We start from the raw sequence: 16,213 nt of genomic DNA, 5'->3' as shown, positions 1-16,213 counted from the left end.
TAGTCAGGTGGCCTGGAGGGCTGAAGGCACACCATCTGATGTGAGTGAGGCAGCTCCAGCCTAAGGGGTTGACTGCAATCACCCAATGGCCAAGGAGCTCTGTATTCCTGTAGTTATGGCCTCCAAATCAGTCCGACCCTGACTCAACAAAGAGGCACTATCCTTGTATCCCCACCTCACTCATTCTGAAGATCATCGTGGTGAACTGATTTCTTGGAAAAGTAAAACTTCTGGTTTAGTGGATTTATTCTATACCCAAGGGCACACGGTGTGACATGGAAGGCGTCCCCTCTCACAGAGTCTCTCTCATGGAGGCTGGTATAAAAGGGCCTATTTTTTCAGGAACACCACCAAAAATGTGGACATGGTGAAATGAGGCAAACAAAGCATCAGAGAGAAACTCCAAACAGCAGGCTGTGCCAAAAGCACCAAGGAAAAATGGATTTTTGCGAGGGCAAATGCAGGCAGCAGGCCCAGGGGAACAAATGCGGTAACTCCTGAATGGGGCCATTTAGCCTGATTTATAAAGGATCTCACCAGTGTCCCTTGCTGTGGGAGATTGATGTGCTCCTCCTTCTAAAGCTGTGGTCCATACAACTTGTTTTCTGGGGAACCAAGGAATCAACTCCAAGGATGTACATCCATTATTTTCAAACCTTAATTAACTGGAACCTAATTAGGACTTTTGAGGGCTCTCCCCCCCACCCTCACTCTGAAGGAAAACTTTTCTCTCTTAAGTCAGCATGGTGTAAATGGAGGAAAATTGAACAAAGAGTTCGCTATCTGGATTTCTTGCATATAAGCAACTCATTTAACCTTTGCGGGGCATCAGCTTTCCAATGTGTAAATTGTGAGAGACAATGAGATGTAGATACCTAAGGTTATTTTCAGTAATAAAATTCTGATTCTAAGATAAGCCAACAGATCAGTATCAATTAATAATCTGTGATCATTCTTCTACCTTGACTGCCATAGCCCTCCTACTGTAAAGTTGACATCACCTAACAGTGATCTTCTATAGTTTTACAGTTAGAGAGCATTTCTTATATTTGATCCAATCAAACACTGTAACAATCTGATAGGGTAAGATCTCTAAGATGTTATAACAAGCCTTCTCATTTGATGTGCTTGAAGCAGTAGTTAGTAAGTTATCATAGGAACCGGCTACAGAGGGGAATCAGAGCCATCTGGGTGGCTCAGTCTGTTAAGCATCTGACTTTTAGCTTTGGCTCAGGTCATGATCTCAGGATTTTGGGATTGAGCCCCTTGTTGGGCCCTGGTTAGCATGGAGTCTACTTGAGATTCTCTCTCTCCTTCTTCCTTTGCCTCCCCACCCCCGCTTGCACGTGTGTATAAATAAATAAACACATACATACATATATACATACAATCTTTAAAAAAAATAGAGGGGAATCATATACGAGAGATCTTTATATATAGCTAATCATTTACCTTAATTTATATAAATGTAAATTCATTTTTAAAAATGTAAAGCTTTTAAAGAGAGGAACAATAATTAGATTTTTACATTTTTTCTGAATAAATTATATTCATAATTCATTATCTATAATTTATAGTTTCTCTTTAGTTTTAGAGAGAGAGAGAGAAAGGGAGAGAGAACTAGAGTGAACAGAAGGGGTTCCATCTCACAATCCTGAGATCATGATCAGAGCCAAAACTCAGAGTCGGATGCTTAACTGCTTGAGCCACCCAGGTGCCCCTATAGTTTTTGTTTCTTTAAAAGAGAGGGAGAACTTAGACATCTGTAAAGCCATCTGAGTACAGAATTCTTCCTGAATTTTATGATTTTTCCTCCTATTCTTTTATAGTTGTTACACCCAAACAGAATTTTTACAGATTCATTCTTATTGAATCTTTTCAAGCAATTTTAGTTTTCACAGAGATGACAGCTTCCTTTTTTATGCTCTTATTTGACCCGTGTACCTTCTTTGACTCAGCTAAACTGAATGATTATCTGATACACACAACTGCCCTGGTGGGAGCAGAGGTAGGCGGGAGCGGGAGGCAGCCTACGCAGCACGCCACCCACACTGGTCACTGCGTCCTGTGCAAGGAAGGACAAGCACTGGCTGAGGTGATCACAAGGCATCCAGGTAAAGAGTTCAAGAAGGCAGGAGGGGAAGCTTGTCAAGAACTTAGGAAGGAGGGTAGGGCTGGAGAGACAGATTTTGGTCACCTCAGCATCTAGTAAGTAGTAACAATCCTAAGAGGAGAGGAAGTCATTCAGGAAGGGAGTGTGGATAGAGACAAAAAAAGAGGGTGGGGTAGACTCCAGGGAACGTGAACACTCACGGGGGACAGCGGAGGAAGAGGCATCTGCAAAGGGACCAGCAGGACATTGCTGGAGATGTATGGGGAGAAGCAGAGAACCAGGAGCTGAGCTTCCTAGGGCCAAACGCAGAACAAAGGTCCAGGAAGCAAGAACTGAGAAGCATCCTTGGATCTGATAAGAGGGCTGCCACTGCTGAGTAAGAACTGGGGTGTTCACGCCCCACAAAGGACTTCACTGAAGGAAGCAAAGGAGATGTCCTATCATCCCCTGTACCTTTTGGTCCCTTTTCTACTGGCCTTGCTGTCTTCTTCAGCAGCCACTCTTGGGCTGCCGGGGCCCAGGCCAGGGAAGCAGGAGCATGAGAGCTCCAGAAGACGCCCTGAGCCCCGCAAGCACATGTGGAACGACTAGCCACTTGCCCCAGTTACTGCTTATTCCCAGGCCCAGGGCAGCAAGCGTTTGCAGTGCCTGCTGAGAAGCATTACTGATGTTTATCACAAAAGCTAGGATGCAATGAAATCTTCAACTAGAAAGTTTTAAAACGAAGGTTTTGAGATCCCTCCAAGCTGGAAGGCTCAGACAAAGACACTCTGTGAGGTTACCCTCTTGCCAGTGGTCTCCATCAGCCAGGCCTGCTGCTCAACTCATTTTTCAATGCCCAGAGACTTCCCAACACAAACAGTGACCAGGCAGGGAGAGCAGGTTCTCGGGGGTTTGGGTAAGAAATAGAAATGAGAATTTCTGCACGATTTGGAACACAGGTCCTACTCTATAACATACTGACAACTAATGAGGAAAGGATTCCTAGGTCTTAAGAGCTGCTGCACATGGAAACGGACATGGAGATGTGACCAAGTTTGAGTGACAGCTACCTATGTCCCAGAGGGCCGCTGGCATGGCTGGGATACTGAAGAGCAAATGGTGCCATTGTGGACCATCATTTTCCGTAGCAGTCAACATTCTCCAATTTCCTCAGTTCTCTGCTTCTTCAAATACGAGTCCAGAATTTATAAACATAGGACTCTTTTTTGAAAGTAAGGGATAAAAAGAAATACTTTTTTTTTAAGCCTCATGATCAGATACTGGTCAACTACCTATAAATTTCCATGTTTTCTCCCTCCATTCAGAGGGATGTGAGGTAGAAACTGAGGTAAGACTCAGTCTGGCCAGGAAAGACAAGCTGGCGGTTCTGGTCACAAGGCCACCCACACAGACACCACCCTTTTGTCTTGGGTCCTGTCAGTGGGCCTCGTGTGCCTGTGAAGTTCAGAGGATGGATGGCAGTTAGTCTCTGTCTGCCTCAGAGAATGCTGTTTTAGTGCTGTAACTGGGGAAAGAAGAAGGGAAGATCCCAAGACTGCCATGTTGAACCTCATGCATGCTGGGTTCAAGCATAAGTCAAATCTGTTGGTTGCACCCAAAAAAAGAAGTGACTGACTTGATCCAGACGTAGTGCGCCGTCCACAAACCGTTGTTTGCGTAACTCCTTTGCAATTTTGTGGAGATTCAAGACAGCCCGGTGTACCTCCTCGCTGGTGTGCTCGGGGGAGATGGGGGGCAGCTCCTCCTCAGGGATTTTCTCGGTTGGGCTTTCAATCATGCTCTGTGCATGCTCGTAGCTCAGTTTTGTACAGGAGCGAATGATGGTCCGACCAAACCATTCACCAAGGATCTGCAAAGACAGATTATGAGGGAATTAAGAGGAGGATTTTTTTCCAGGCCTTTCTTTCATGCAACCATTCATCCATACCATTCTACAGAGATTGACCAAGCACTGACTCTGTGCTCAGAACGGTGGTAGGTTCCAGCTAGGCACGAAGACTGATCAGATGTGGCAGCTGCTGCCCTCAGGGGGCTCAGATTCTGAGGGATGGATTTAACAGGCATGGAGGTCGACAGAAGGTCTCCAAGCACACAGGTGGCACAGGCAAGGCCCAGCAGGAGGGAAACTCAAAGTGAAGGGCCTGCTGGAATGCCTTTTCATTACCTTGAGTGAGTAGTCATCAGTAGCAAAATTGGAAGAAAGAGAAGGGACAGAGGGTAGATGCCAAAGGTGTGACATGTGGGGAATCTGTGGAGTTGGTAATGGGTCAGATGTGGGGATGAGGGAGAAAGTAGGGTCACTGGCAGAAACAGAGAACACAGATGAGAGAGGCAGGATGGAGGCAGAGAGAGAATAGTAATTCCAACTTAGTCTATTTGGGCCAGTTCTGTAAAGACAAAGGTCCAGAGCAGGGTTTCTCAGCCTCAGCAGTACTGTGTGGACTCATTCTTTGTTGTGGGGCCTAGCCTGTGTCCTGTAAAACGTTTGGTGATAATCCCTGGACTCCACCTGATAGATGCCAGTAGCCCCTCCCACAAAGCCAAGCTGACAACCAAAAATGTCACCAGACATTGCCAAACATCCCCTGGGGGAAACCTGGCCCAATCTGAGGCCCACTGGGCTCAAAACATACACCCGAGTTCAGTGGTGCTGTTTGCTGTGGTGGGATAACTGCTGATTTGTATTTTCTATCCTTTAAATTTCCCTATATCTTCTATAATGAGCATTTATTGCTGTTAAAACAGAAACAACACAAATGTCAAAATATTTTTGGGACTCCTGTGTCTGAGGTGCAGGGAAGAGGTCCAGATGGTGGGCTCTGTAGCAGGCAGCTGGGGTGTGGGCCTGGGGAGATGACTTATCTACAGGGGCGAAGTTGGTAGCCCCTGGCCAGAGGCCCAACAAAGAAAGAAAGGGCAAGGGAGAGCCAAGGCTGCATTCTTTACCACCTTCTTAATTGGGGCGGGGGGGGGGGGGGGGACAAAAAAAGAATCTGGAGAATGAAAACAGAAACCAAGAGAGCTCAAGGGATAGGAGAAAAATCAGAAGTGTCCAACGTTAGGGGAAAGGGGCTTTAAGAAAGTAGTACTCAGGGGCACCTGGGTGGCTCAGTGGTTGAGCATCTGCCTTCAGCCCAGGGTGTGATTCTGGGGGCCTGGGATCGAGTCCTACATCGGGCTCCCTGCAGTGAGCCTGCTTCTCCCTCTGCCTGTGTCTCTGCCTCTCTGTGTGTCTCTCATGAATAAATAGAATTTTAACAACAACAACAAAAATACTCAAAAGCCACAACAGACACATACAGAGCACTTACAAGGAGACAAGACACTTCCCACAGGCTGCCGTCTCACTCAGGCAGCCACCCTATGACGTAGGTTTCATTATCTTCATTCTGAGGCACAGAGTAAGTAACCTGTCTGAGGTCACAGGCTGGAGAAGGGCACAGCCAGAAACTGAGACTGGGCTCTCAACCACTAGTGAGAGTCAAATGCCACTTGCATGTCAAGGAAGATAAAGAAAATGTCATTTAGCATTTGCTTATCGGTGATCTTAGGAAGACTTTGTAGGGGGAAGAGCATGGGGTGGGATGGGGTGGGAGCAGAGTCAGACTGCAAAGATTTCAGGCCCTGTGCTGTGAGTGGATTCGAGACATGTTGTCACACTGGTCCCTTCTACCCCCAGGGCAGCCAGAGCCTGCCTTCCATCAGTCTGGCGCACATAACCCCTGTGCCACACAAACAGTGGCATCTCCTCTGTGCGTCATGATGTGAAGGAGTCTGGGTTAAAGACAAGTGCATGGTTGGTGGAGGCAATGAGTGTGGATGACCGCTTCCAGGGGGCTGGCAGGCCAGAGGATTATGCTGGGTTTGTGGGGTGAGGGGAAGAAGCCAGTACAAAAGGAACGGGTCTCAGGCCAAGTAGAGGCACCCATCCGTGAGAGAGGCAGCTGTGGCGGGAAGACGTGGGGAGGCGAGAGCACTCACATAGGCTAGCCCCACTCTCTGGGGTGGGAGGCAAAGGATGAGGGGGCGAAGTGGGGCTCAAAGGCATGAGCAAGTGGAAAAGCTCTGAGATAAATACTGTGGGGGATGGATTCATGGGCAAGGAAACGCCAACATACTGAGAGGCAGCAGAGGCTCGGGAGGAGGGAGAGAGGTCTAATGAGCAGTAGAACCTCTCAACCTGGGCTTGCAAACATCCCCTCTGCCTTCCTTTCCACAGGCCAAACCATTCTGTTCACAACCTCAGAAATGTGCTTCCTGAAAAAAAGCCATCTGAAGGATCCCTGGGTGTTTCCAGGGGGAAGGAGAGAGCCCAGCCCAGAGGAGCTGTCCACGCCACAGAGCCTCTATGGAACATGGCTAGCTACCACCCTGGAGGGCGCGAGAGACCCCTCTGCTCCCCTAACTTTCCCCTGAAGGAAGAACCAATACTCTTAAAATGGCAGCCAAGAAGTACAGGAAGAGAATGGTAGAAACTACTCTTATTTTCCTTTGAATCAGTGCAAAGAGCCTCATTATAGAGTCTTGGATCTGTAATATCAGACCTTAATTTTTATTTAAAAACAAACAAACAAACAAACAAACAACTCTTAAACTACACTTCCTGGATTATTCCAAAAACCACACCTACCCAAAAATATAAGTGATTCAAATACTGTGCTCATGACTCTTCTGCTGCAGCAAGTAGGTCCTGAATTTGGCTCTCAGCAGGTCCGTGTGTGTGCTGAATGCAAGAGAAATTATAAAGCCAATTCGAGGTATCGTCCAACAGTCCCGGTGGGGAAGGAGTGCGTGCAGGTCTCCAGAAGAGCCCCTTTCAAGGTCAGCCCATGCTTGTCCTTCTATTACATCCACATTTCCTGAAAACTCCCCACTAATGGAGTTGCTCCAAGCTACTCTAGAATGACAGGGCCACGACCTATTCATTCCTGTGGTCACAAAGATTTCCCCTGGAGATTTAGCTTGTTTCCTTTTCTCCGTTTCACTCCAAACCCAGTCAACCCTCCTCCTTCTATGTGTCCACATTTTGTTTGCCAGGCTGTCTTTAGCGTGCTTGGGGGGAAACTTTCCTTTCCATTCGATTCCACACCTCTCTTGCACACTCCTTACAAGTGGTTCCACAGATTCCCTCAGGTATCTGAGTCACACGATATCTGGCCTCCTGGGGTCTGTGTCCCTTTTTTCAGAGGATACAGGAAACCACAGCACATTTACATGGGGGACTACCACACACAGGTGAGTCAGACCTCCACCACCCTGACAGAGCATCTATTTTCATATAACTAGTGGGTTCGAGAACTGCTCTAAAAATCTAATGAAAGCCCCGGGTCCTCTCCTTTGAAATAATTATGCATAAAATTTTGCAGTAAGTTCTACAAGGTTCCTAGACACTCTGCCAACCCTAAGCCTGTATGTCCTTGCTCTAAACAGAGCTTTGTTTCTCCTTCAAAACCCTCTCATTATAGTGCTGAGTGCTGACTAGAGGCCACTTTTCATCTTCGGAGTTCTTAAAATTTATTACCTGTAACTTGGCAAAATCAGAAGTCTACCATTCCTTACCAAAGCCTGAGAACAACACACATTGGCTGCACTACCTCAGTCAGTTTGAGCCAGTTTTTCCCTAATGGGCACCTCTCTGCTCTTTTAGCTGTTTCCTTATCAATGATGGGCAGCCTTCTTACCAGCACACATGAACACCACCAAATCTGAGACTATGGTGCTGACGAGAAGTTTCCTAGAGTGCCCTCACCTTCCTGGAGCACCCTCTCCCCTTCATGCTGCATCCTAGGAAATCTGCACCAGCCTTCTTTCTGAATATACACAAAGGGCTGTAGAGGAAGCTCTGAAGAGCCATTGAGAACTTTCTGGCTCAGTGACAGTGGCCTCAGGCAGCAGGATCTATCCTGCTTTAACACCATCCATGGACTGTGGGAAAATCATACCTGATATGATACACAGACCTAAAAAATTCTTAGGCTGGGGGTACCTGGGTGGCTTAGTCAGTTAAGCATCCAACTCTTGGCTTCAGCTCAGGTTATGATTTCAGGATGGAGACTGAGCCCTGGGTCGGGCTCCACGCTCAGTGCCAAGTTTGTTTGAGATTCTCTCCCTCTCCTATCCCCCTGCCCATCCCCCTGTGAGCGTACACAGATGCACACACTCTCTCTCAATAAACAAACCAACCAACAAACAAAACCTTTAAAAAAAAGCTCTAGGTCAGGAAAACATGAGGGAGGCAGCAGAGAAGCAAGAATGCCCAACCCTGCTTTACAGACAAGGGCAGCAGGAAAGCAAAGATCCAAGTTGGGGGTGGGGGTGAGGTTCCCAGGGGCAGCATGCCTTGCAGCATGGGAGAAAGGTTTCTTTGGATGGAACACCTCATTAATTTCCAATTTGGAAACTGTCTTCACATCAACGCCCTGTCCAAAACCAGGGCCAGTGGCAGAAGACAAAAGGACAAAGAGTTTTTCATGGAAAAAGTAAAAAAGCCACGAGGAGCTTCACAAACAAAACCCTTCAGAAAGAAGATCATGTCCTTCTTTCCTCTGCTTTAATCACGGGATTTGGGTCACTCCCTTTCTGCAGGCGGCAGGTTTCCTGCATACACTCTAGGGCACTACTGTTTACAAGTCAGATTAAATGCCATGCCAACAGCCACTGAAGGCTCACGGCTAAAAGGTTAGAAAGAAGCAAACGATGTATATACCTCGAGACCTACTTTCTGGTACCAGGTAGGCCAGGAAACCGCACAGCACTTGAGAGCCCCTGGCCCTGTCTTGTTGCAGAGTGTTCTCACACCTACTACCTTTTAGAATCTCTTAAACACACTGTTCAGCCCATTTTACAGTTGAGAAAATAGACTGGCGGTTTGTGAAAACTCACACAAGCTCCTCAGTGGCAGACAAGACTGGATCTGCGTCTAAATATGTAAGATTAAAAATTTAGTGTTATGTGATTTTTTTTTTTTAAGATTTTACTTATTTGAGAGAGAGAGAGAGAGAGAGAATGTGTGAGCACAAGCAGGTGGGTGGGGGGTGCAGAGGGAGAGAGAGAAGCAGTCTCCTGGCTGACTAGGGAGCCCAATATGGGGCTGGATCCCAGGACCCTGAGATCGTGACCTGATCTGAAGGCAGACACTGAACCGACTGAGCCACCCAGGTGCTCCAGTGTTATATTTGTTATACCTCAGCTGAATATATTTCAGCTGAGATGGACAGTGAGGTAAAGGAAACAAGGTATACCTCAAATACATATCAATTTTCTATATTTTACAGATAGAAAATTGTGAGGAAACATATCCTTTGAAAACTGTCCATTTCCATTCAAGTGTATTTTAAGATTTATTTTGAAAAAAAAGGTCAGGGCAGCCCAGGTGGCTCAGCAGTTTAGCGCCGCCTTCAGCTCAGGGCGTGATCCTGGAGACCTAGGATCGAGTCCCACATCAGGCTCCCTGTATGGAGCCTGCTTCTCCCTCTGCCTGTGTCTCTGCCTCTCTCTCTGTGTCCTCTCTGTGTATTCTCATGAATAAATAAATAAAATCTTTAAAAAAAAGTCTTTAGAAAAAAAGAAAAAAAAGGTTAGTGCCTCCCTTATAAGAAAGAAATCTCTGATTCAAAAAACTGCTAATGGAGTTAATTTGTAATTTGAAGGAAATTGATGCAAAATTACTCCTGCAGCAACTCTGGGCTTCTGCACGTAAAATATTTGGTTCAAAAAACTTATCAGGAAGAAGCATTTTTCCTGACTGGAACAAAAGCAGGCTGTTTGGGGTGGCCAGCAGTGGGGGTGGGGCAGATTTCTTGCCACTCCTCACACCTCTGAACACGAGGCAGTCATGGGGTGGGCGCTGGGGGCAGCACAGCACGAGGCGAGAGACGTCAAAGGTGCCAAGGACATTTCAGAAAAGGAACTGGGCAGAAAGAGGGACTTCAAGACAGCTGGAGGGGCAGACAGTGAGCCGTCTGTGATAGAAGGTGCTAGTGACTGCAGTGGGCACAGGCAGCAGGGTGGGTGGCAGCTGGCTGAGGAGCAAGCAGGGGCGGGTGGGGGGGGGCTCCTCTGCTAGGCCCACTGTGACTGGGTGAGGCCCGGGTCACTTCTTAAGGAATGAGGAAGGCCATGGTAGGATTCAAGCGTAAATTACAGCTGGAAGCACAGTCAGCAGGACACCTCATTTAGACCTAGCTAGGCCTTCTCCTATGGTGTGGAGAGGCTCTGAAGTCGCTCTGGGCCCACCAGAGACCTTTGCCAACAGTGCTGAGGAAGAAGGATGGGCAGCAGAGGGCTATGAGTCTGCCAGCCTGTTTCAGTTTATAAGGCAGTTTGTTCATGGGCTAGACTTTCTTGGAAGTTTATAGAAAACAAGCCCAAGTAAACTGTGCCCTCTCCTACTGTCTCAAGCCACCTGCCACCAGCCTCGTCTGTTGATCCCAGACTATAACTGGGCCCCTTCCTACCCTGATAGGGAGGCAGTTGTCTAGACTTCTAAGCCTAAGAGGAGGGAAACAAGGGAACTTCCTCAAGGGTTTGCCTCGCAAACCTAGGAAATGGCAGGAACGTGAGAAGAGCTTGCAGGCCCGGATGTGGTGAGCAGACAAGAATTCCATTCCTATGACAGACGATGAGGGCACCATGCCTGAGCAGTCCTTGAAAAGTGTTCTCTTCACCTCAGACAGTTGCATGGGGCTGGGAGGCCCATGGGCTGTGTGGGAAGAAAGCTGGAGGTGGAAGGAGGGAGGCTTCGGAGGACTGGGTTCAGACCGACCCAGGAAACACAAAATGACGAACTTCTCAAGCCGCTGATGTTCGTTCATTCAACCCCACCCTTTCAACAAGGCCAGCCTGGCCCGTCTGTCAAAAACAGAGGTCCTTTCAAAGATGCCAACCACAGTGGCCCTAACCCGGGGGCCCAAGTCTTTAGATTTAAATCAAATATACCATTACTAACATCAAAATGCAGGAGATGAACTGATTAAGAATACTTTTTAGCTCTTTGCATGACTGCCTTATAAATGATAAATGTCTTTTATCTTTTATTTCTTGAAAATATTTTGTTCTGAATTCTTATGTTCGTCCCAAGGATTCACAGCAAAGCCTGTGCTCAAAATGTAGCCTGCTGCTACCCTGAAGTGACCTTAGGTGAGCCTCTAATTGCTCAGGGCCTTCATTAGCAAACTGGGACATGAGACAACCACCCCCGCCCCCCGCCTGCCCCAAACAGCACAGTTTTTCCAGAGGCTCCTTTGGTCCTGGGTTGTTTCTACAGGCCTGACATAAAACAATTCTGCCCCTGCCTCTGCTAAGGATTAAAGGTGGATATTCGGGAAACTTTTCTATTATTCTCAGAATCAGCCTTGGAAGCCACTATCTCTCACCGGGAGCTACTGACTCCCACCACAGAGTCTAAGGATAAAATACAAAACCCAACAATGCGTTTCTTTATTAGTAACTGAGGCCTCAAGTGACAGGACATGTGCATAAGCCTCGGCTCTGCGGGCTGCAGATGCCACAATGGCCTGGACGACATATCATTTTCATGTTTCAAGTGTCACAGGATACCCGCAGAGGGCGGCTGGGGTGGCAGGGTGAGCAAGGGGGACGGTGGGGGTGACAGCCTGTGGAGGGGTGTGTGTGCGGGAGCAGGCGGCGTGGCTTTGCCAATGACCTGAGCCAGGTGAAGCTCTCCTCGGCTCCCAGGACACAGCTCAGGAGTGCCAAGGAGGCTGCTGTAGATGAAGGCGTCTCACCCAGGGGACACCAGTCCAAGTGAGCAGGCCAAAAAAAAGAGCTGTGGAAACAGGTATGCAGTTCACTTTATGAGATCATTTTTGAGCGTACCTGGCAGTGTGCTGTGTGGGGAGGAGATTAAAGAATGAAGAGTGGACTGGGTGACGGGCACTGGGCGGGGGCACTTGGCGGGATGAGCACTGGGTGTTATGCTATGTGTTGGCAAATTGAACTCCAATAAATAATAAAAATAAAGGTTAAAAAAAAGAATGAAGAGTGGGCTCTGTTTACAAGGATGTTAAAATCAAGGACAACAGATCTGTGCACAAATGGCTTTTGAGCATCGCAGACGCTGCTGGGGTGGAGAGATGGGAGGATGGATTCTGAGGAAAGGATTGGGGGGGGGGTCCCCAGGTCTGAGCACTTTCCCAGACATCAGTAGGTGCCCCCACTCTTCACGCCCTCTGGGCCAAGAGTGCTGGGGGGTCCTCTCCTCCTACTGAGGGCTAATCCCTGACCTGAGGTTTAGGTCTTGAGCCTCCCAGTCCTTTGACCTGGCTCCAAAAATCTGTTCCTTCTTTCCTCATTTTCAACTTCTCCTTTTCTGTTCTCCTTCTCATATAGCCTTACAAACATATTTTAAGATCTCTTATCTGGTTACTAAACAAACAAACAAAAACACCAGGAAAAAAATCTCAAAGTAATTCTCTCTTTTCTCTCACTACGGTGGTTAATATGCATTAATTGTAGAAAACTAAAAAACCTACAGGTGGGAAGTGGAGAAGAAAAAGAAATCCCCTATAAATGTACCATTAGGAGATAACTACTATTTTGGTGACTTAATTCCTGTATCTTCAATACCTTGTGTCATATCTGAACAGAGGACATATTCAATGAGTCGTTACCAAATGAATGGATGAAGGATTAATAATGGCTTCGTGGAAGAAGTGGCACTTTAGATGGACCTCAGAGGTAAGCAGGACTGGTATTGGTAGAGATGAGGGGAAGGATAAGTTACAAAGAGGGGCAAGCATATGCAAGGTCTCAGGAGTGAGGCAATTTTTTGAGGCCAGAGAAACTCTTCAGTTGCAAGAATAGCAGCTGAGGAACCTGGAGGATGAGCAGCAGACGGTCCCAGCATGGTGGAAGAGTTCGTGGACGTCTTTGCACATCATGCTCTGGAGATTGGACTTCTGTGGGTAATGCACCACCATGTTGTGAGAGGAGGCTGAGCAACAGAGTGATGGGACCAGATTCACTTTCTGGAAGGTCATCTAACAGCACTGGGTAAATAGAATGGAGAGCCATGAACAGTCTCTATTGGCATCCCAGGGGAGGATGGAAGGGACCTGAGCAGGGGTGGTGACTGTGGGAACAGAAGAAAGATGACTGACTGGAGACATTTTGTGAAGGGAGAGCCGTTAGCACTTAGAATGGATGTGGCACCCAGGTTGGAATGGGCACGTGTTTCACTGCCTGAAGAGAAGGGAAAGGATGAGGGAGGCAGAGAGGACCGTGACTCTCTGAATGGGGGGCTTCACCAGATCAAGCAGCCAGTCCCTCCGGTTCTCATGGAGAATTGAAAGTCACCTGGGGAAAGGGTGGATCTTGAGGGAAGAGGAGCGCACGGCACAGTGGAAGGCTGGAGCCACCAATAAAGGTTAGAAGCAGCTGTGTTAGTAATAAATAAAAGGATTCCTAAGTAGCAGCCTGAACTGGTGGACACCACTGTTCTCCATGCATCAGGCAGGGCCTGGACAGATTTCCCTAGAACTCCTGGGAATGGGCAGAGACCTGAGGCACGTTCTAAGTTTGGGAATGGGCAGTTTGGGAAGTCTGACCTCCACTGGAGTGGAGTCGTGGAAGCTGGGGTGGGGAGCTGCTACCTAATGGAGATGGTAGTTTTATACTAAGAGCCAGCTTTTCCCATGTGAGCAAAGGGGCTCCAGGAAGTGAGAAGAGACTCTAGTCCCAAGACGAATATAGTCTCTGCATTTCTAGCAGAGAAGACAGGGAGAAAATAACAGGAAAAAAAAATCCCACTAAAGACTTTTTAGATTTTATCCTGAATGAGAGACTGGAGAGTTTCTGAAAAGGAAAGACAAGCCCTAATGTCTGATGTAGAAAGATCGCTCTGAAAAAAAAAAAAAAAAAAAAGATCGCTCTGACTGCTGTGTCAAGAGAAGAGGAAGTGGGATAGAAGCGAGAACAGTTTAGGAGGCCAGTGCGGTCCAGGTGGGGGATGGCAACGTGGCCTCCGGTGACAGTGCTTGCAGCACTAAGGAAGGGGGGCAGGTTCTGGAGGCAGTTAGAAGGCAAAGCTGAGGTGATTTATTGGTTGACTGGATGTGAGGGGTAAGAGAAAGACCAAAGTCAATAATGACCTTCTGGGTTTTGGCCTACATAAATGGCTGAAATGAGGCTGCCCTTGATTGAAGTTGAAATAAGCAACTTCTAGAACATGCTCCCTCATCTGGTTCTCTGAGCCAGATGGCACATGGCAGGGATGTGGTGGCAGATGCAAGTTGTGGATCGCTACTGTCATTGTGACACTCTTCCTTTATTATTCTGACCTTTGACCCTGAGGTTTCATGGTTCTACACTCTAAGGACTCAGTAACCGAGTCCGATTACTGCTTATGACCTCTTTAAAGCATCACACTGGTGTGTTTATAAAGGTGACTTCGAATGAAAAGGTCTCTGATGAGCGGGGGACAAGGACACGGCATTGTTTTGCAGGGCCTTAGTGCCGGGTGAGCAGAAGTGCTGGAGGTGTTCGGAACATCAGGTCACTGGCTCACATGGTCAAAGTGGATTTCATGGTACCAGAACTGGATCTTACAAAGCACAAGATGTAACTGGGTTTGTTTTCTCTCATGACAATGTAAATATCTAAATCAGAGAACAATGCTCTCACCAGCAATATGTAAGAAATGTGCCCAAAACAGACCCTTCAGAGTTTACTGATCTAAAAATCTGGGCACTGGCTTAATGAAACCATATACGACCAGGAGTTTCTAGTGGCTCCTTTAAAAAAAATCTAGTGGGTGTTTTTAAAAAGTTGGAACGGCCTTTCTATAGTTGGTCATGTCTGCTCCAGAAAGTAAGACATTCTAGTAGACTAAGGAAAAATGCAAAACTTTCTCCGCGTCAACTCCAGGTGAGATTGAGGCCATGCTGCAGTAGTAGGAGTGGCTCGCTGCTGGTGGCTCTGCTCTGGCTCCTTCTAAGTCCAAGCCATTACCCTGGAGAAGCCACTACCACATACAAACCTGGCCTCCCTGGCCTCAGGCTTTGGCCTCTCTCCTTCTCAATGGCCTCCTCTGGCTCCCTAACCCTCCTGCCTGCTCCCTGGCCACCCCCACCCCCATCCCGCCCATGCCCGCTTAATTCAGACTTTCCTTGCCAGGGTCCTGAACAAGCCCCACCACTTGGACTTGAGTCTGGCATCTGACCTCTCGTTTCATGCATCTTGGCTGTGAGTAAGAGATACTCCTGTGAAACTACATCTCAGGACAACCAACCAACCAGGCCTACCCACCACGTGGTCCCTTGGTCTGTGCAGGGTGCGGCCAGTGGGTCTTGCTCCTTGGCGGTCCCTAGTCCAAATCCTTGTGCTTCCTATTTGGCTTGGTTTGATGGAGGCCCGGCATGCCCTCCTGGACCCTGTGCCTATTTCACACCTGCTCTCCAGGCCTCACATGCCAGAAGGCTTGCTCACTCGACACTGCCTCCAACAGAAACCTTAAAGACCAATGGAGTTTTCAGAGTTTGCCTCTTTCGAGTGCTTCTTTTATGACCCTCATATTTTAGTAGCTCATTAGATCAGGCAGCTTTTTATTTCTTGGGTTTGATGCTGGCAGGCATAATTCAGATTCAAAGTTCTTTTCTGTTGACTCAAGTCAGTTTTCTTCTATGGGCTTTTATTTTCTATTTAAACTTTTGCAAAAATAAGCATTTATAAAAATATAAAACTAATACATGTTTTCAAAAAACATTAGAAAATACAAAAAAGTAGAAAAAATTACTCATACTCTTACAACCCAAATACAACCACTATTGGCATTCTATTTTATTTCCTTCAGGTCTTTTTCCATTCATTTTTTTCCCCATGCATGTTCCCACCCCCACCCAAAATATGATTGCTAGCATACTGTCTTCACAATTCCTTCTTTGTATCTCACATAATATTTGCTTCTTGACTCTTAAAAAGGAACTTATAATCAGATATTTAGGAATTGCAAAAACTAAATGTAATGTGTGTAACTTGTTGTGACAAATCAGTTGGGGACAATTGGGGAAATGTAATTACTGACTGGGTTGTTGATGACACCAAGATTAGTATTAATTGTCAGGTGTGCTAACAGCATTG

The 16,213-nt window shown here is 47.1% G+C and overlaps 1 protein-coding gene across 11 annotated transcripts in view; it reads right to left on the bottom strand.

Moving 5' to 3' along the window:
• DIS3L2 (DIS3 like 3'-5' exoribonuclease 2) overlaps positions 1–16,213 on the bottom strand; it is a 346,373-nt gene that overhangs the window by 73,456 nt on the left and 256,704 nt on the right. For all 11 annotated transcript variants that reach the window (XR_005378821.1, XR_005378822.1, XM_038574186.1 and 8 more), the window contains one exon: positions 3,732–3,965. Coding sequence is in view for 9 of the 11 variants with exons in the window: in XM_038574186.1 (XP_038430114.1) it covers positions 3,732–3,965 (234 nt within the window). In the remaining 2 variants the exon portion in view is untranslated. The remainder of the gene's footprint in view (positions 1–3,731; positions 3,966–16,213) is intronic.

This window comes from Canis lupus, chromosome 25 (genome assembly GCF_011100685.1).
Source record: "Canis lupus familiaris isolate Mischka breed German Shepherd chromosome 25, alternate assembly UU_Cfam_GSD_1.0, whole genome shotgun sequence".
In the NCBI taxonomy this organism is placed as follows: Eukaryota; Metazoa; Chordata; class Mammalia; order Carnivora; family Canidae; genus Canis; species Canis lupus.
This window is presented reverse-complemented; position numbering and strand designations above follow the sequence as displayed.